The 17671-nt window shown below is 37.7% G+C and overlaps 1 protein-coding gene across 1 annotated transcript; it reads right to left on the bottom strand.

Annotated features, from left to right (window-relative positions):
- Positions 1-824: 824 nt before the first annotated feature.
- On the bottom strand, positions 825-14175 carry LOC141346078 (P2Y purinoceptor 3). Its single transcript, XM_073850992.1, has 2 exons — positions 14100-14175; positions 825-2316 (listed from the first exon to the last, which is right to left on the bottom strand). The coding sequence occupies exon 2, from the start codon at positions 2291-2293 to the stop codon at positions 1316-1318; it is 978 nt and encodes a 325-aa protein (XP_073707093.1). The 5' UTR covers positions 2294-2316; positions 14100-14175; the 3' UTR covers positions 825-1315.
- Positions 14176-17671: the final 3496 nt, after the last annotated feature.

Consider the following 17671-nt stretch of genomic DNA (forward strand, 5'->3'; position numbering starts at 1 on the left):
AATGGTTTCAGTTGTAGTTAACTAGATTAAACATTGAACAAACCTTTCTGTAAAAATCTTGAAAAAAGTTTGATGTATTTAACTGCAACTGAAGATGAGATTTCTGTCTAAGTGTTAGAAAAATAAAACTTATTTTGAGAAACTGGCCTTTAAAGATATGTACTGTATTTAAAATCTATAGACGCAAATACATAAAGAGTCAGTAAGCGATTTCTGCGAAAAACTAAAAGTGGATTGGATCGATCACCAAAACAGATTGTAGCCAATCAGTGGTAAGGGGCGTGTCTACAAATGACGGGGAGGTGCCTGTGTTGCACAGCGGCCTGTTTGTGAATGTGTGGGCGGAGCTATGTTTTGCTGGTTTCAAATATCAATAGCATTTTTTTTTTTTTTTTTGAAATTGCTTACTGCACCTTTAAAGAAGTTCAGTTCCAGAACAAAAATGTACAAATAATGTACTCACCCCCTTGTCATCCAAGATGTTCATGTCTTTCTTTCTTCAGTCGTAAAGAAATTATGTATTTTGTGGAAAACATTTCAGGATTTCTTTCCATACAATGGACTCCTATGGTGCCCCCAAGTTTGAACTTCCAAAATGCAGTTTAAATGCAGGGTTATTTTCTAAAAAAAAAAAAAAAAAAAAAAAAAAAGACTATATATATACTTTAACCTCAAAACTTGTCTAGCTCTGCCTGAACTGTTCTCCCGTTCAAGACAGTTAGGGTATGTCGAAAAACTCCCATCTCATTTTCTCCTCCAACTTCAAAATCATCCTACATCGCTGTTTTACCTTTTTTTGTAAAGGGTGTTTAATTTTTGTTTGATAGTTCTGCAGCGATGTAGGGCGATTTTGAAGTTGGAAAAGAGTTGGGAGTTTTTCCACATACCTTAATGTCTTGAACTGGAATACAAAGGGTTCGTGCAGAGCTAGACAAGACAAGCTTTGAGGTTAAAAAGTACGTAAATTGTACATTTTTTAGAAAATATCACATCGTTTTGCTAGATAAGACCCTTCATTCTTGACTAGGATCATTTAGAGCAAATTGAATCTGCATTGAAACTGCATTTTAGAAGTTCAAACTCGGGAGCACCATAGAAGTCCACTACATGGAGAGAAATCCTGAAATGTTTTCCTCAAAATAAATAATATCTTTACGACTGAAGAAAGAAAGACATGAACATCTTGGATGACAAGGGAGTGAGTACATTATCTGTAAATGTTTCTTTAAATGTGTATTAGGGTGTCCAGATATGTCCAAAACAATGGTTTTGACTGTAGTGTCTTGCTTTAACATACAGTAACTTTCAATCGAAGTCAGATTTTGCCAGCCTTGTCTTTGAGCGAGGTGATCTTGAGCAGCAGACTCCTGGTGCTGCGTCTGTACTGCGGCTGGGTGAAGTAGAACAGAATGGGATCCAGAACGCTGTTCATGCTGGCGAAGGGTCTGGTGCATTTGTAGACCACAGACAGCAGGTTTCTCAGTTCGCAGGGGGCCGAGGGAAAGGTCCTCACCAGCAGGTAGAGCGTCTTTGTAATGTGGAAAGGCAAAAAGCTGATGGCGAACACCAGCATCACAATGATGATCATTCTCACAGCTTTATTCTTCTTCTCTATCGCAGAGGCTTCTTGGGCTTCGCTGACCTGCCAGAGAACCTGTGCCATTTTGCAGTACAGCACCACGATCACTAGAAAGGGCACGACAAAGCCTAAACAGGTCAAAGTGATGCCGTACGGGAAGTATGCTCTCGAGCGAACTGGTTCGCTGAGGTCGTAGCACACCGTTCGGTTGCGTTGGATCCCAGTAGCTGCGAACTCAAACGTTGGAGCGCAGAGTACCGCCACTGCCACCCAAACGCCAGCGCAGACCAGCCACGCCAGCCTGCGTCCGCCTTGTCTAGGCCACACCGACAGCGGATGGCAGATGCCCATGTAGCGCTGGAAGCTGATGCAGGTGAGGAAGAAGATGCTTCCATGCAGGTTGCTGTAGAACTGAAAGCGAACCAGACGGCAGGTGAAGTCGCCGAAAGGCCAGTAGTCCTTGCTGGCGTAGTTGTAAATGAGAAGCGGAAGGGAACAGACGTACAGGAAGTCTGCTACCGCTAGATTTAGCATGTAGATTTTGGTCCGTGTCAGAGCGCGCCGGGAGCCCCAGATCCGCAGGATGATGATGAAGTTGAGCGGCAGTCCAAAGATGAAGACCAGGCTGTAGACGGAGGGGAGGAGGATGCGCTTGAAGTCCTCCTTGTAGGTGCAGGAGGGCAGAATAGGTGTGGAATGGTTAAAAGACGCCATCTTAATGGATATCGCCCCACATTCTGAAAAACAGAAACGTTTATGCATAAGTGTATTCGTATATGAACAGATGCCTAGATAATGCTGTATTTCATTGTTAATGGAAATAAAATTAATATAAAATAAAATAAGTTTTCATTTCATTTGAGTTTCAGGAGTTTCAGTTTTTTATCTTAATATACTAAAATAAACTAAAACTGAATAAAATTTATAAAAGCTATTTAGACATACAAAAGTGACAACATTTACAGAATTACTAATAATACAATTAAAATTAAAACTGAAAAAAAAATACAAAATATTAATAGAAACTATTAGTATCTAAATGATACCAAAATAGCACTGCCGTGTGCAACAATGTTTTATAGTTTTTTTAGCGCATTGTATTAATATAACTGTACATTGTTATATAACTAAAACTAAAATGATGAAAAATATTTTTGATTCATTGAAATAAAGCTGAAATTAAAATAAATATAAATATTAGATGAAAAAACTTTAACCTTAAAAACTTAAAAATCAAAAATGTTGCCTTAACTAAGTTGAATTTAAGCAATAATTTACCAAAAGTGCTAAATACTGTATACACAAAACTAATAAAAATGCAAAGATTATTAATTAAAAACTATTAAAATTAAAAGCTAATTGATCATTTTACTAAATGCAACAGTCGTACAATGGCATGCGAAAGTTTGTCAACCTCTTGTAAAATATGTGAAAATGTGAAAGATTTTAACAAAATAATATTTTGAATTTAGTACTGTCCTGAGTAAGATATTTGACATAAAATATGTTTACATATAGTCCACAAGACAAAAAATAGCTGAAATTATTAAAATTACCCCCTTCACATTTTGGGAACCCTTGGTTCTTGGTTACCTGGATAATCTACGACTTTTTTGTGATGGTTGTTTATGAGTCACTTGTTTGTTCTAAACAGTTAAACTGAGCATTATTCTTCTGAAAAATCCTTCTGGTCCTGCAGATTCTCCAGTTTTCCAGCATCTGTTGCATATTTGAACCCTTTCCAGCAGTGACTGTATAATTTTAAGATCCATCTTTTCACACTGAGGACAACTGAGGGACTCATATGCAACTATTACAGAAGGTTCAAGGATTCACTGATGCTCCAGAAGGAAACACGACGCATTAAGAGCCAGGGGTGAAAACTTTTTGAATTTGAAGATCAAGGTAAATTGTACTTAATTTGTCAAGTATCTTCTGTTGCATCTGAAGGGCAGTACTAAATGGAAAAAAAATAAAGTATTTCAACAAAATAAGAAAAATTTGGACATCTTCATCCTGTTCTTTTTTGTCTCAAAACCATACAGTCACTGCTGGAAAGGGTTCAAATACACTAAAAATCTGGAAAGCTGAAAAATCTGCAGGATCTGGAGGATTTTTCTGTGGGTTGAACTGTTAAGAACAAACAAGAGACAAAAAAAAGTCCTAGATCATCCAGGTAGCCACACACAGTATTAAGAACCAAGAGTTCCCGAATTTTGAAAGGGGTAAAATATCTTACTCAGGACAGTACTGTAGTGAATTTTACAGGAGACTCAACTCATTTTAACTTGGCCCACCTAGGGATGCCAATTATGTAGTGAGTTCTGCTTTCGCCCACTAGGAAGGCGAAATAGTGTAGTGATGGGTACTCGTATCACCGATGACGTTATGATTCTTGGATCACATGTCACTTAATGTGCGGTTATGAGTACATTACATAAGAAAGATTGGTGGGATATCTAACTTGTAGAACCTCTCACTGTATTATCAACACAAGGAAGACACAAGTGTAATAAAATAAGTTTTATTAACAAAAGATAGACAAGAGTAATCAACTATTAAATGAATACCATAAATGCAAAAGGAATAAAGTGCATAAGATGCATAAAATGTGATTCAGTTGGGTGTTGCTATGTCATTGCTTTGTTATCTTATGGAAAGATAAACAGTTGCTACTCTGAAACAAGTAAGGTAAAGAACCTTAGTATGCATCAAACAAATAAATGAGCTATTATTTGTTATCAACTGCAATCAGCTATACAATATCTAATGTAAATTAGAAAGACCATATACTGATAGTACACAACAATCCCAAGGTCTCTGGAAGAGGATTGGAAGTGATATTTACGTTCTTTGTGGTTGAGTGAGCAGTCCGATGGCAGTGAATTCTACCACTGGTTGTGCTGGGAGCAGTCAGTGGGAAAAGGAGCAGGAATCCGTTTCGATAGCCTTGAACGTGAAGCGCTGTAGGATGCTGATCTCCTGGAGCACCAAAGGGTCCTAAGATCTGGAACACGCAGATGTGGCCCTGGTGTAGGTGCTGAAGGCCCTTTGCTTGGAACACGCAAGCAAAGGTACCTGAAGTGAAGGTTTGCTCACTGGAGCTTAACCTTGTTGCAAATGTCTGTTGGTCTTCTGCCTCTCTCGGCTAGAGACACAGAACTTGGTCAATCCGCTTTGTCTCTCTCGGATGGAGACTCAGGACGTGCTGCATCTGTTGTTGTCTCGCTGGACGAAGACTCTGAACGTGGAAAATATCTCTTTCCTCACAGACAGAACGTGGTCATATCTGCTGCTGCCTTAAAGCTGGAGACTTGAAGCGTGGAGCGTCTGTTTCTGTCTCTCTGGACAGTAGGCTCAGAATGGTTGTGTCTGTTAGTGTCTCTCTCTTGTGGAGCTGGAGACTCAGAAAGAAGTTTGATCTGTTACTGTCCCCTGGACGTGCCAGAGACTCAGAATGGAGGTGTAGCTGTTATTGTCTCACCCTTGCAGGTCAGACTCAGTACTTTGTTGCTCTGTTAGTGTCTTACCCTGCCGGGGCTCAGACTCAGAACTGGTGTAACTGTTATGTCTTTCCCCAACGGGACTCAGACTCAGTACAAGGAGTGTCTTTTGGAGAGGTACCTTTATACCTTTCCGATGAGGAGGAGATTGCAATTTGGTGCTTCTCCATTTCCATGCTGTGATTGGCTGGTTCCATCAGAGCGGGGGGACATGGGGTAGCCCACCCTTCTTTCCTCTTGTGGAAGTCATTTGCATAGTCCAAACACAAAGTTATAAAAGTGTCAATAATGTTTTACTGGTGCATTTCTCATTTTCCAAAACACAATCAGAAAACATTTGGTCATGTAATGAACACATTAAGTCCAAACATGATGGGAAAAGATTGAACTGTCATGCATGCATTCATTTGTCCATTAACAGCTGAGTTTGTGTAAGATGTTGCACTACACATCGCTGTCAGTGAGAATACTTATTTCTCTGAATAAGTATAAGATGTGTGTGTTATGGTTCGCATCAGTTCAAAGTTTGAAAACATAGTTATGAATGGATTTGGATGGATCTTTGTGATCTCTCTTTGTTTCACCCACTGCTGCTGCATCTGGAAATCCTAAGGAATTTTTATGGCTGTCACAGGACCAAACCTTAGGAAGCAGTCTCAAGGTGGGTGAAGGGCAGAAACTGCGTCTTGACCAATAGGAAGTTCTGTCCTTCTCGGGATTTTGTACCAAAGGTCTCTTCTTGCCCTCTAAGAGGTGTCTGGCAGTTGTCCTGGCATCCTTATCTGATGGCGTTGGACAGTTTGCTTATGTTAGTCCACCAAGATCCAATCAAAATGTAGCAAACCTTTGTCCACTGTTGTGGTCAGGAAGGGGCCCTTGCCATAAACTGGGCCCTGGAATGCGCGTTCCACTACAGTACTAAATAAAAAAGACAAGCATTTTGTATGATCTCTCTTGTTTTGTTAAAATTATTCACATTTTCACAAATTCTGCAAGGGGTTCCCAAACTTTGCATGCCACTGTATATAAATAACGGAAAATAACACTGCTGTAATATTGTTGCAGTGTTTGTCTTTGCTAGGCTGATTGTTTTGTACATTGCAATTAACTATTTCCTTTGAAAATATACAATACAAATAAATAATTAATAATTTACACTTGAATTAATATTTCATCTTCACATATTTATTTATGTGGTTAGCAGGATAAGCAGGAATGGAAAGTCAGCCAGTCATTATCAAAATTAAATTGAACTGTACATTATCCCGTATAAATTATATTATATTCCATCTAAATCAATACATTAATATCATGAATCTCTCTCATCATTGCCCATTCTTTTAAAAAAGGCCTAAAACATATTCTATTTAATTCTAGCATAAATTTAGAAGATAATATTTTTGCCAAATTGATGCAAGTATCAATTTTGTCTGTTTGTTTTTCTTAAAATGTCAGTTGTGAGTAATTAAATTAGACACAAATGAGACAATCATGCATTTTAATTTATAGTGAAATCTTTGACATTTACATCTGAGTATGTTGCATTATTAAGATCTCTTCTGAAATCATAAGAGACATTATTAGAGTCTCTCCATGGAGAAAATCAGATGACTTAAGCAAAGATTTCATCTGCTTAATCTCATTAAACTCTGATTATTTTATTTTTTTCTTTATAACTAAACAAATGGCTCTCTAAAGGTTGCAAACCGCACATCCATTCAGCATGTGCATGCAAAGTACATTTACACAGTCTAAAAAGAGTAAGAACCAAATTAGAGAGAAAATATAGCTCGTTCAAACTCACTTAGACTAAAAACATTCAATAACGCTGCAGGATTCATGCAGACAGTAAGCAAACTAACTGCATTTGCCAGACTTTCAGGAGCCACTAGGCAACTTCATTAATCATACTGCTGAGTGAAAGCACTCACGGCTGTATTTTACTCTATATTCTCTGGTGCTCGATAACACTGAATGTAAAGACATAAGTCAGATGGTTAATGCATGTAAACATGACTGGATTTACAACATTTTCCCATGTGATCTGCCTAGTTGCAGTTTCACAAGAGAATATTATACTGGTGTCACTAATAAAAATGCAAGACGTTTTGAAAATTTAAGGCAGGAAAGCGACACTTGACCAGCAGTGTTTATTACGTAAAGATAAATGTGAGAACAGATTATGAGATGTGGAGGATATTATATAGACTTAGGTTAGAAATACTGATTCCTAAGTAAACAAATACTTGTAAGGTGGAAATAGGCATTTGCATCTGCAATTGCTCATAAACGTGAGGTTGTCTTAAAATTAAAAACAAAGCCATTATTTGCACCAAAAAAAAACACCATGACAATTCCGATAATCTTTTTTTTTTTATATATATATATAAAAAAAGATACTGTTTGCTAGAATAAATGTACCACTCTAAAACCATACACAAAGCAAATTCTTAGTCACACTACTACACTAATGGAAAAAGATGTTCACACTGAGTTAAATGGTCATGTGATAGACGATTGCTAAAGATGCAGGAAAAGAAAGAGTTCACATTCCTCTTTTACTCCTTTCAGTTCCCAGTTTGAATGAGTTGATTCATATTTAAATGAAGTGCCCCATTCTTACTATCAAAGCAAAACATTCATGAGAACGGCTCCTCAAAGTGTCTCAAATGTTTATATCTTATATGTCTAAATTGTATTTTCTAAAAAAGAGAAACTTGTCCATGTCTATATACATATAAAGTAACAGAGTAAAATTACAATATTACAGTTTTTCTCAATTGCTAAAACACTATAACCAGTCTTTTGAACTAAAATTTCAAAACTATAACGCCATTTTTGAAAAAGCACACCCATTTCCCTAAACTATAAACACTATTCCCTGCTTTGACACATGAGTTATATTTGGTGAACTGTTACTTCAAAACTCTACACACAAATCCCTACATTTCTCAGTGCTTACACCATGAGGTCATTTAGAAAGCACAAGCATTCAATATTGTTCACTCAAGTCTGCGAAGTTTGAGCTCAATTAGCACACAATTACCCAACTGGAAACACTAGGAGTCAAAATTTAGCACACACCAATCAGAACCTTCGATGGAGATAAAAGGATAAAAGTTTTTCTCAGTCACTTTGGTGCATTTCTCAGATCAGAAATGAAATATACATTTGTGCAGTTTCAGTTGCTATTGTCATGTTGCTCAAAATGTATTATATACTGTAGTTCTCTGTGCAATAGTCTTACCCCTCAAAACATCAAGTCATTAGCTCATCGTATAAATCATTACCTAAATGCAAATTTTTTGATCTAGTTGTCCTAAACTGTCAATCATATATTCTACACATTTCTATTAGACTTTTTGTAAATTTGCCATGAATTATTCAAGTGAATCTTGACTTTCACTAATGAAGATAATATAGATCAACCAATGATAAAGCAGTTCTCTGAAATAGATCAAAGGTACATCTCATGAACCTTCCATTGGAAAGCATATAGACAGAGGACAACACAGGAGTTACAAATTCTGACAGTGGACTTTCTTATTTTTATTTTCACCTTTGTGAAACAGAAAAAAAAAGAAATATGGGCACAATGACGTTGTGTGCTTTTATTTTATTTTTTTATTTTTTGTCAGACCACTAGTACAAGTGTAACTGTGAATCCTATCCAGTCTTTTTCAATCAATATCCCACATACAGTAATGTGTAATTTTGAAGAGGAAGAGTAGGAGGTGAAAGAGGAAGAGGAGGAGGAGAAGGAGGACGATGACGACAACAACATGGAAGAGACAGAGGAAGAGCAAGGGCAAGAAGACAAGCAGTCTCATATATTTTAGTTGATGAGTGCCAGGGTTGGATCAGGCATGCAAGAGGATTTGACCCCTGCTGCCTGGCCAGGGCTAATTTAGCCTGTAATGCTGAAGAGGTTCTTTGGCCTGTCCCAGACCAAAGACAGGATGCTGGGCCGAATAATTATTTTGTTGTTTTTTGCTGTTTTGTACTGTACTCTACAGTACATTAAATTAAGGAATAAAACACTTGCAAAGGAATAGATTTGTTGTGTTCATCATGTGAAAAGTTTTTTATTTGTATTGTTTTTGTAGTATTGTTTTGAATTTATCTCATCAGTGTGTAAAACTGTGTTGTAGTGTGTTTGTTTTTGAGGATTTGTGTGTCATGTCTGAAAGCAAAGTTTGGTTTTTCAGCAAGATTGAATTGTTTTGAGTGGAGAGCTTCATTTTGACCTCAATATAGGAAGTTTGGGGAAATGAGTTAGGAGTTGTGGATTTGTGTTTAGAGTTTCGCAAATAAGAGGCATAATTTCAAGAAATGTGTTTAAGCAATTGAGAAAAACTGTAATCTGATTCCATGGAAGAAAAATACTATGTAGACATTCACACCTAGCATGCCCTTACATGCATTACACGTGCAAAACAGAAGCTTTTACCAAATCCTGCTGTTTGGATGGATTCCTGATTCATGCAGATTCAAGTAAAAGCCTAATTTCCAGTTATGCCACCAACACACGACTGCAGGTAATGCAATCAGTAAATGTGTGTTTATTACATAATACCTTGTCTTTATGAGTTCTACACTAGTTCAACTACTGCAGCAAAGCTTTCAGTAATCATAAAGACTTTCCCTAAAGTGTAAGTTCTTGTCTTTCATCACAGTGTCTGACGTCATTATCAAGAAGTGTTGTGCAACAGACATGAGACACTCCGTTGCACAAGAATGTCTCTTTGTCTGAGCCTCTGTGTGTGTGTGTGTGTGTGTGTGTATTCCCAGTAATAACATCTGTGAGCAGATGCTGTTAATCCAGAGTTTTTTGCAGTAGTCTGATTGCAGACAGTCTGCCTGATTTTCCTGATTCCTAATCATTAGTCTAGCCCAGCCCAGCTCATCAGCTCTTCTTCGTTTATCTCAGAGGCAGCTGGAGTGAAAGCAGAAGGCTGGATTTGTCTAGACAGGTTCAGCAACAGAAATCTGACTGGCCTCAGGTGGGATTGAGCTAAAACACTGAGTTTTAGAAAATGAGGAATGTTGGTTTGGTTTTTCCGACATGTTTATGTTCAATTTATATGTATATTAGAGATAATATTTGTATTATATATTAATATAATTTTTATTTATATTACATATAATTTTTTATTATATCTTGATTAATTAAATTTGACAAAATTGATTTCTTAGGACAATTCAACCTCCTTATTTGGAAAATGTGCTTCTAGGGAGCTGTAGGTGGTTGCTAGGGTGTCACTATGCAGTTGCCAGGGTGTTAAAGGTGTTGCCATAGTGTTGGTATGCCATTTCTAGAATGTTGTGGCTGGTTGCCAGAGTATTGCTATGCAAATGTGGTCGTTAAGGTGTTATTGTGGCATTGTGAGTGTTGCTATGCTTCTAGAGTGCTGTGGGTGTTGCCAGAGTGTTACTATGCAGTTTCTAGAGTGTTGTGGGTGGTTGCCAGGATGTTGCTATGCAGTTGTGGTTGTTATGGTGTTACTATGGCATTGTGGGTGTTGCCAGAGTGTTGCTATGCAGTTGTGGTTGTTATGGTGTTACTATGGCATTGTGGGTGTTGCCAGAGTGTTGCTATGCAGTTGTGGTTGTTATGGTGTTACTATGGCATTGTGGGTGTTGCCAGAGTGTTGCTATGCAGTTGTGGTTGTTATGGTGTTACTATGGCATTGTGGGTGTTGCCAGAGTGTTGCTATGCAGTTTCTAGAGTGTTATGGGTAATTGCAAGGGCACTGCTATGCAGTTGATGATGTTAGGTGTTACTATGGTGTGGTTGTCGCCAAAGTGTTGCTATGCCATTTCTAGAGTGTTGTGGGTGTTACCAGAGTGTTGCTATGCAGTGTCTAGAATGTTGTGGGTAGTTGCCAGGGCGTTGCTATGCAGTTGTGGTTGTTATGGTGTTACTTTGGAATTGTGGGCGTTGCCAAAGTGTTGCTATGTAGTTGTGGTTGGTATGGTGTTACTCTGGCATTGTGGGTGTTGGCAGAGAGTTGCTATGCAGTTTCTAGATTGTTGTGGGTTGTTGCCAGGGCATTACTATGCAGTTGTGTTTGTTATGGTGTTACTATGGCATTGTGAGTGTTGCTATGCCATTTCTAGAGTGTTTTGGGTGTTGCCAGGGTATTGCTATGCAATTGTGGTTGTTATGGTGTCACTATGGCATTGCAGGTGTTACCAGAGTGTTGCTATGCAGTTCCTAGAGTGTTGTGGGTGGTTGCCAGGGTGTTGCTATGCAGTTGTGGTTGTTATGGTGTTACTTTGGAATTGTGGGCATTGCCAAAGTGTTGCTATGTAGTTGTGGTTGGTATGGTGTTACTCTGGCATTGTGAGTGTTGCCAGAGTGTTGCTATGCAGTTTCTAGATTGTTGTGGGTTGTTGCCAGTGCATTACTATGCAGTTGTGGTTGTTATGGTGTTACTATGGCATTGTGGGTGTTGGTATGCCATTTCTAGAGTGTTGTGGGTGGTTGCCAGGGTATTGCTTTGTAGTTGTGGTTGTTATGGTGTTACTATAGCATTGTGAGTGTTGCCAGGGTGTTGCTATGCAGTTTCTAGGTTGTTGTGGGTTGTTGCCAGGGCATTACTATGCAGTTGTGGTTGTTATGGTGTTACTATGGCATTGTGGGTGTTGGTATGCCATTTCTAGAATGTTGTGGGTGGTTGCCAGGGTATTGCTTTGTAGTTGTGGTTGTTATGGTGTTACTGTAGCATTGTGAGTGTTGCCAGAGTGTTGCTATGCAGTTTCTAGATTGTTGTGGGTTGTTGCCAGGGCATTGCTATGCAGTTGTGGTTGTTATGGTGTTACTATGGCATTGTGGGTGTTGGTATGCCATTTCTAGAGTGTTGTGGGTGGTTGCCAGGGCATTGCTCTGCAATTGTGGTTGTTATGGTGTCACTATGGCATTGCAGGTGTTACCAGAGTGTTGCTATGCAGTTCCTAGAGTGTTGTGGGTGGTTGCCAGGGTGTTGCTATGCAGTTGTGGTTGTTATGGTGTAACTATGGCATTGTTGCCAGAGTGTTGCTATGCAGTTTCTAAAGTATTGCGGGTGGTTGCCAGGGCATTGCTATGTGGTTATGATTGACAGAGTGCTGTGATGTGATTTCGAGAGTGCTGTAAGTGGTTGCCAGGTCATTGCAATTTGGTGCCAGAGTGTTGTAGACGTTGTCAGAGAGTTGCTATACAATTGCTAGGGTGTTGTTGGTGGTTGTTAGGATGCTGGGATGTAGTTGCTTAGCCTATTACAGAGTCTGTAGAATTTTTTTGTCTCACAAGGCAAAATTGTAGATTTAAAGCTTGTAGACGATCACAAACTCTGTTCCAGGGTAATTGCATGAAGTCACAGTTAAAAATAGACAGTAAATCCAAGAACGCAGCTGGAGTTTGTCATATTTATAGTAGAATGTTAACCTAATCTTAACTGCATTAAAGTAACAATGTTGACTGAGACATTGAAGCTTCATGGAGTGAAACGGAGAGGGAGTGGTGGTTATGGCTGTTGATTTTAAGCAAACAGAGATATCTGTCAGCTGTCTGCTGTCTAGAACTCAAAAGACCCCAATTAGGACTTGTTTGAGTCAAGTGTGTTGTATATGGAAGGTAAGTTTTGTGTGACTACATATATTTCTTGTGACACTTATGCAAATATCTGCAGGGGTGGTGACAGAACATTTGACAGAGCAGCAACCTGAAACCGCAAGAGTCTTAATTTAGCAGTTACTGCACATGACGAGCTCTTACGCAAATTTCAGACAGATTTCTGAGTAATAAAATTTAAGAGATCATTATGGGTTCACGTTTAAGGCATTTACTCTTATTACTTTTCCACTCCTTTTTTCTGGGAAATTTGTCACAAGCCTTTCTTTATATGCTATGCAAACAAAACACCGCTGCAACTGAAAAACAGAAAAAAATCCTGCCAGGTCTGACAAAGCCATATTTGTTCATTTTTAATCGATTTTAAATTCTTGTATTGTGAAAACACCTAAGGCAACTGAACTCTGGTTATACAGCACAAACGAGTGACATAGTGTCAGTTTGTGGGCATGAAAATGCAAGCAGATACTGGTAAGAGGGTCGTTCACCTGGCAAGCATTTATCATACCAGTCACGTGCGAAAATAGCACACTAGAGCATGAGTTTGCTCCCAAGCAACATCAAGAGGTGACATTTCCCGACTTTACTATACAGCAAAATTACGTATATTACATCAAATCAAAACCAGTAGGAAACATGCTATTTTGGCAAGGAAAGTCATGTTTCTGAGTGCGACTTTGTTCTCTTTTATCTTTTCCAAGTGTTTGGCTTGTTTTTTCTCTCTGTTGAGGGTACAAAGTGCCCATTGGCTGTCACCGCTATGAATTTAAGAAGGTCAAAGAATAAAAAAAGGCAGCCATTGTAGATTCTTGCCTGGATTAGCAACCTCTTGGAATGTTTTCTGTTCTACACACATTTCTTCCCACACTATGATGTTATTTCCCCTAATGAGACATCTACATGCACATAAAAGAAACATACAGCACAGAAGCCATTCACTGAGCATCACTAACCTACTGGAATCTGCACTGTAAACAATGAGATACAGTGGGATCCAGTAATTCTGTGGAATCATACTTCTACAGAGCTGTTTATACAGGAGTTAATATCAACCAGAACAGAATGATACTTATCAGACAAGTGATTCAAACTGATAAAAAACTGCATTGCTGTACTAACATTACTGTATATCAGTTAATCAATTATTTACAAAATCTTATTCTCTCTGTATTTAAAAAAAGATCAATACCATGTTTTTAAATTCATTTTATGATATCAATCTTTAATTTTAACTTTAAAAAATCTAAATTACAAATACACAATCTGCAAAGGTAACAGATATTAGTCATTATAATTACTTATGGGGAATTGCAATGATTTGTTATTTTTTGATTATCTTATTTTCATGCCACTTGATTTTAATATCGTACACAAAGTAATTGTAATTGCTTCCTAAACTTACCTCTGCATCCACTCTTTCGTTATCTCCCCTGTTGAACACCGATAAACAAGTCCGCGAAGGAAAAGTGAATCTCCTCAGTGAGACGTAGAAAACAGAAGTAACCCTCTTCTTCTTTCTAGACTTGCTAGTCCTCGACACTGCAGCGTGTTTACAGTGACCCGCCTCCGTCTCATGAATATTAATCACGTAAGGTTTCGTCTGATTGGCTGAAAGACTTTTACACGTTTAACATTGTTTTTGTTCTGGAAATTTTACGTAGAGGTTTTTATAACGTATTTCTATTATGAATAGTCTGTTTGGCACATAAAGTTCTCCATCTCACAGAAAGTTGGTGGACAAACTTGAAATGTCATAATAGGTTAAATTGCCCCCAAGTTAAAACGACTTCTCCAACACTGTGTTTAAATATGCTGATCATAATCTATCAATGATATCAACAAACAACTGTCAATCAACACATTTTTCTTTTGTACATGATTTTGGCCCGCAGGCAGATTACACCAAAGTTTCCCAGCTGTTCTGCTGCTGACTAACTTTCAATGGTGCAAACTGATTTAATGTGATCCATGCAAACTCATGTTTTTTGTCCAAACAAGTTATAGCAGGCATGTGTGCAGGCATAACAAGTGCAGGTTAAATAGTCCACCTTGATATTTGCATCATTTTTAAATCAAAACAATCTAATAATTGCGTTTCGCACACATGGCAACTGCAGACAAAACTCTTAAAACTTGGCTTAAAAAAGTTGTTTAAAGTGTTTATTAAAATATCATTACCACTGAATTGGAGAAGATGTTCAACAGAAACTAGGTCATATAATGTTAAATTTAATTTAGGCATTATATTTATTTTGGATCCAGTTATGATCAGTTTAATTGGAAGAGGTTTTGTGTACATGCAGATTCCAGTGAACCAGTTCAACAAATGCTATTATGCTATTTCTACTAAAAGTAAAACTGTAAGAAAAGTACATTTACTCTTATTTTTAAAAATGCAAAATCAAACCAAAGTGATAACAAATATTTGTGTTTTGATTTTCTTATATATATAATTAATATATACTCTTAATAATCGTACATGAATAGTTAATTCCATCTACCATTTTAAACAAGCTGAGAGAGAAAAACAACAGCAACCTGAGGGTCTTCAGTAAAGGGGCTTTGATGCAGATTGCAGATCTGTGATATGCATCTGAAATTAATGTTTCAGAAATACAATAGCTAGGATTGTACACTTACCTGCCTATGCTACACTCTTAAAATAAAGGTTCCAGTATAGTGTTTTCACAGCCGAGACAGAAGAAGCATTTTTGGTTCCCCAAAGAACTTTTCAGTGAACTTAAACTAACTTTTTCTTAGTCTGAAGAACAGTTAAAGAATCTGAAGAACCATTTTCAACTATAGACTCCTACAATACTTGTTGGGATCTATGGTTCTATGAAGAACTATATCGCACAAATGTTACTTTGCAGTGGGAAAAAAAGTTTCTTTTGATTAATAGAATGTTCTTTACACTAAGAAAAAAAATGGTTCTTTTAAAAATTGATCACTGAAACTCCTTTGTGGAACCCAAAAATGTTTGTTCTATGGCATTGCTTTAACAAAATAAATTTGGAACTTTGTAATCTTTTGTTTCTGTGTTAAACATTCTTCATGGAACCATAGATTACAATTAAGAATCTATTTTTAACATTACAATTCTGACTTTTTTCATCAGAACTGTGAGATATGAACACAGAATTGCAAGAAATAAAGTTTTTCTCGCAATTGCAAGTTTATATCTCGCAATTCTGACTTTTTTTCTCAGAATTGTGAAATATAAACTTGCAGTTGCAAGTTATAAAGTTCAGTTCTGAGAAGGAAAAAAAGACATGTCCACACAATTGAGTTAATAACTCACAATTTTGACTTAACTCGCAATTGCGAATTTATATCATGCAATTCTGACTTAACTCACGATTGCAAATTTATATCATGCAATTCCGACTCAACTCGCGATTGCGAATTTATATCATGCAGTTCCGACTCAACTTGCATTTGCGAATTTATATAATGCAATTCCGACTCAACTCGCAACTGCGAATTTATATCATGCAGTTCTGACTCAACTCGCAATTGCGAATTTATATCATGCAGTTCCGACTCAACTTGCATTTGCGAATTTATATCATGCAATTCCGACTCAACTCGCGATTGCGAATTTATATCATGCAGTTCCGACTCAACTTGCATTTGCGAATTTATATCATGCAATTCCGACTCAACTCGCGATTGCGAATTTATATCATGCAGTTCCGACTCAACTTGCATTTGCGAATTTATATCATGCAATTCTGACTCAACTCGCGATTGCGAATTTATATCATGCAGTTCCGACTCAACTTGCATTTGCGAATTTATATCATGCAATTCCGACTCAACTCGCAACTGCAAATTTATATCATGCAGTTCTGACTCAACTCGCAATTGCGAATTTATATCATGCAATTCCGACTCAACTCGCAACTGCGAAATTAAATCATGCAATTCCGACTCGAATTTATATCATGAAATTCCGACTCAACTCGCAACTGCGAATTTGTATCATGCAATTCTGACTCAACTCGCAATTGCGAATTTATATCATGCAGTTCCGACTCAACTTGCATTTGCGAATTTATATAATGCAATTCCGACTCAACTCGCAACTGCGAATTTATATCATGCAGTTCTGACTCAACTCGCAATTGCGAATTTATATCATGCAGTTCCGACTCAACTTGCATTTGCGAATTTATATCATGCAATTCCGACTCAACTCGCGATTGCGAATTTATATCATGCAGTTCCGACTCAACTTGCATTTGCGAATTTATATCATGCAATTCCGACTCAACTCGCGATTGCGAATTTATATCATGCAGTTCCGACTCAACTCGCGATTGCGAATTTATATCATGCAGTTCCGACTCAACTTGCATTTGCGAATTTATATCATGCAATTCTGACTCAACTCGCGATTGCGAATTTATATCATGCAGTTCCGACTCAACTTGCATTTGCGAATTTATATCATGCAATTCCGACTCAACTCGCAACTGCGAATTTATATCATGCAATTCCGACTCAACTCGCAACTGCGAATTAAATCATGCAATTCCGACTCAACTAGCAAATGCAAATTTATATAATGCAATTCCGACTCAACTCGCAACTGCGAATTTATATCATGCAGTTCCGACTCAACTTGCATTTGCGAATTTATATCATGCAATTCCGACTCAACTCGCAACTGCAAATTTATATCATGCAGTTCTGACTCAACTCGCAATTGCGAATTTATATCATGCAATTCCGACTCAACTCGCAACTGCGAAATTAAATCATGCAATTCCGACTCGAATTTATATCATGAAATTCCGACTCAACTCGCAACTGCGAATTTATATCATGCAATTCTGACTCAACTCGCAATTGCGAATTTATATCATGCAGTTCCGACTCAACTTGCATTTGCGAATTTATATAATGCAATTCCGACTCAACTCGCAACTGCGAATTTATATCATGCAGTTCTGACTCAACTCGCAATTG

Source organism: Garra rufa, chromosome 11 (genome assembly GCF_049309525.1).
Source record: "Garra rufa chromosome 11, GarRuf1.0, whole genome shotgun sequence".
Classification (NCBI taxonomy): Eukaryota; Metazoa; Chordata; class Actinopteri; order Cypriniformes; family Cyprinidae; genus Garra; species Garra rufa.

Coding starts and splice junctions, on each gene's coding strand:
- LOC141346078 (XM_073850992.1), bottom strand. CDS start 2,293: ATGGCGTCTTTTAACCATTCCACACCTATTCTGCCCTCCTGCACCTAC.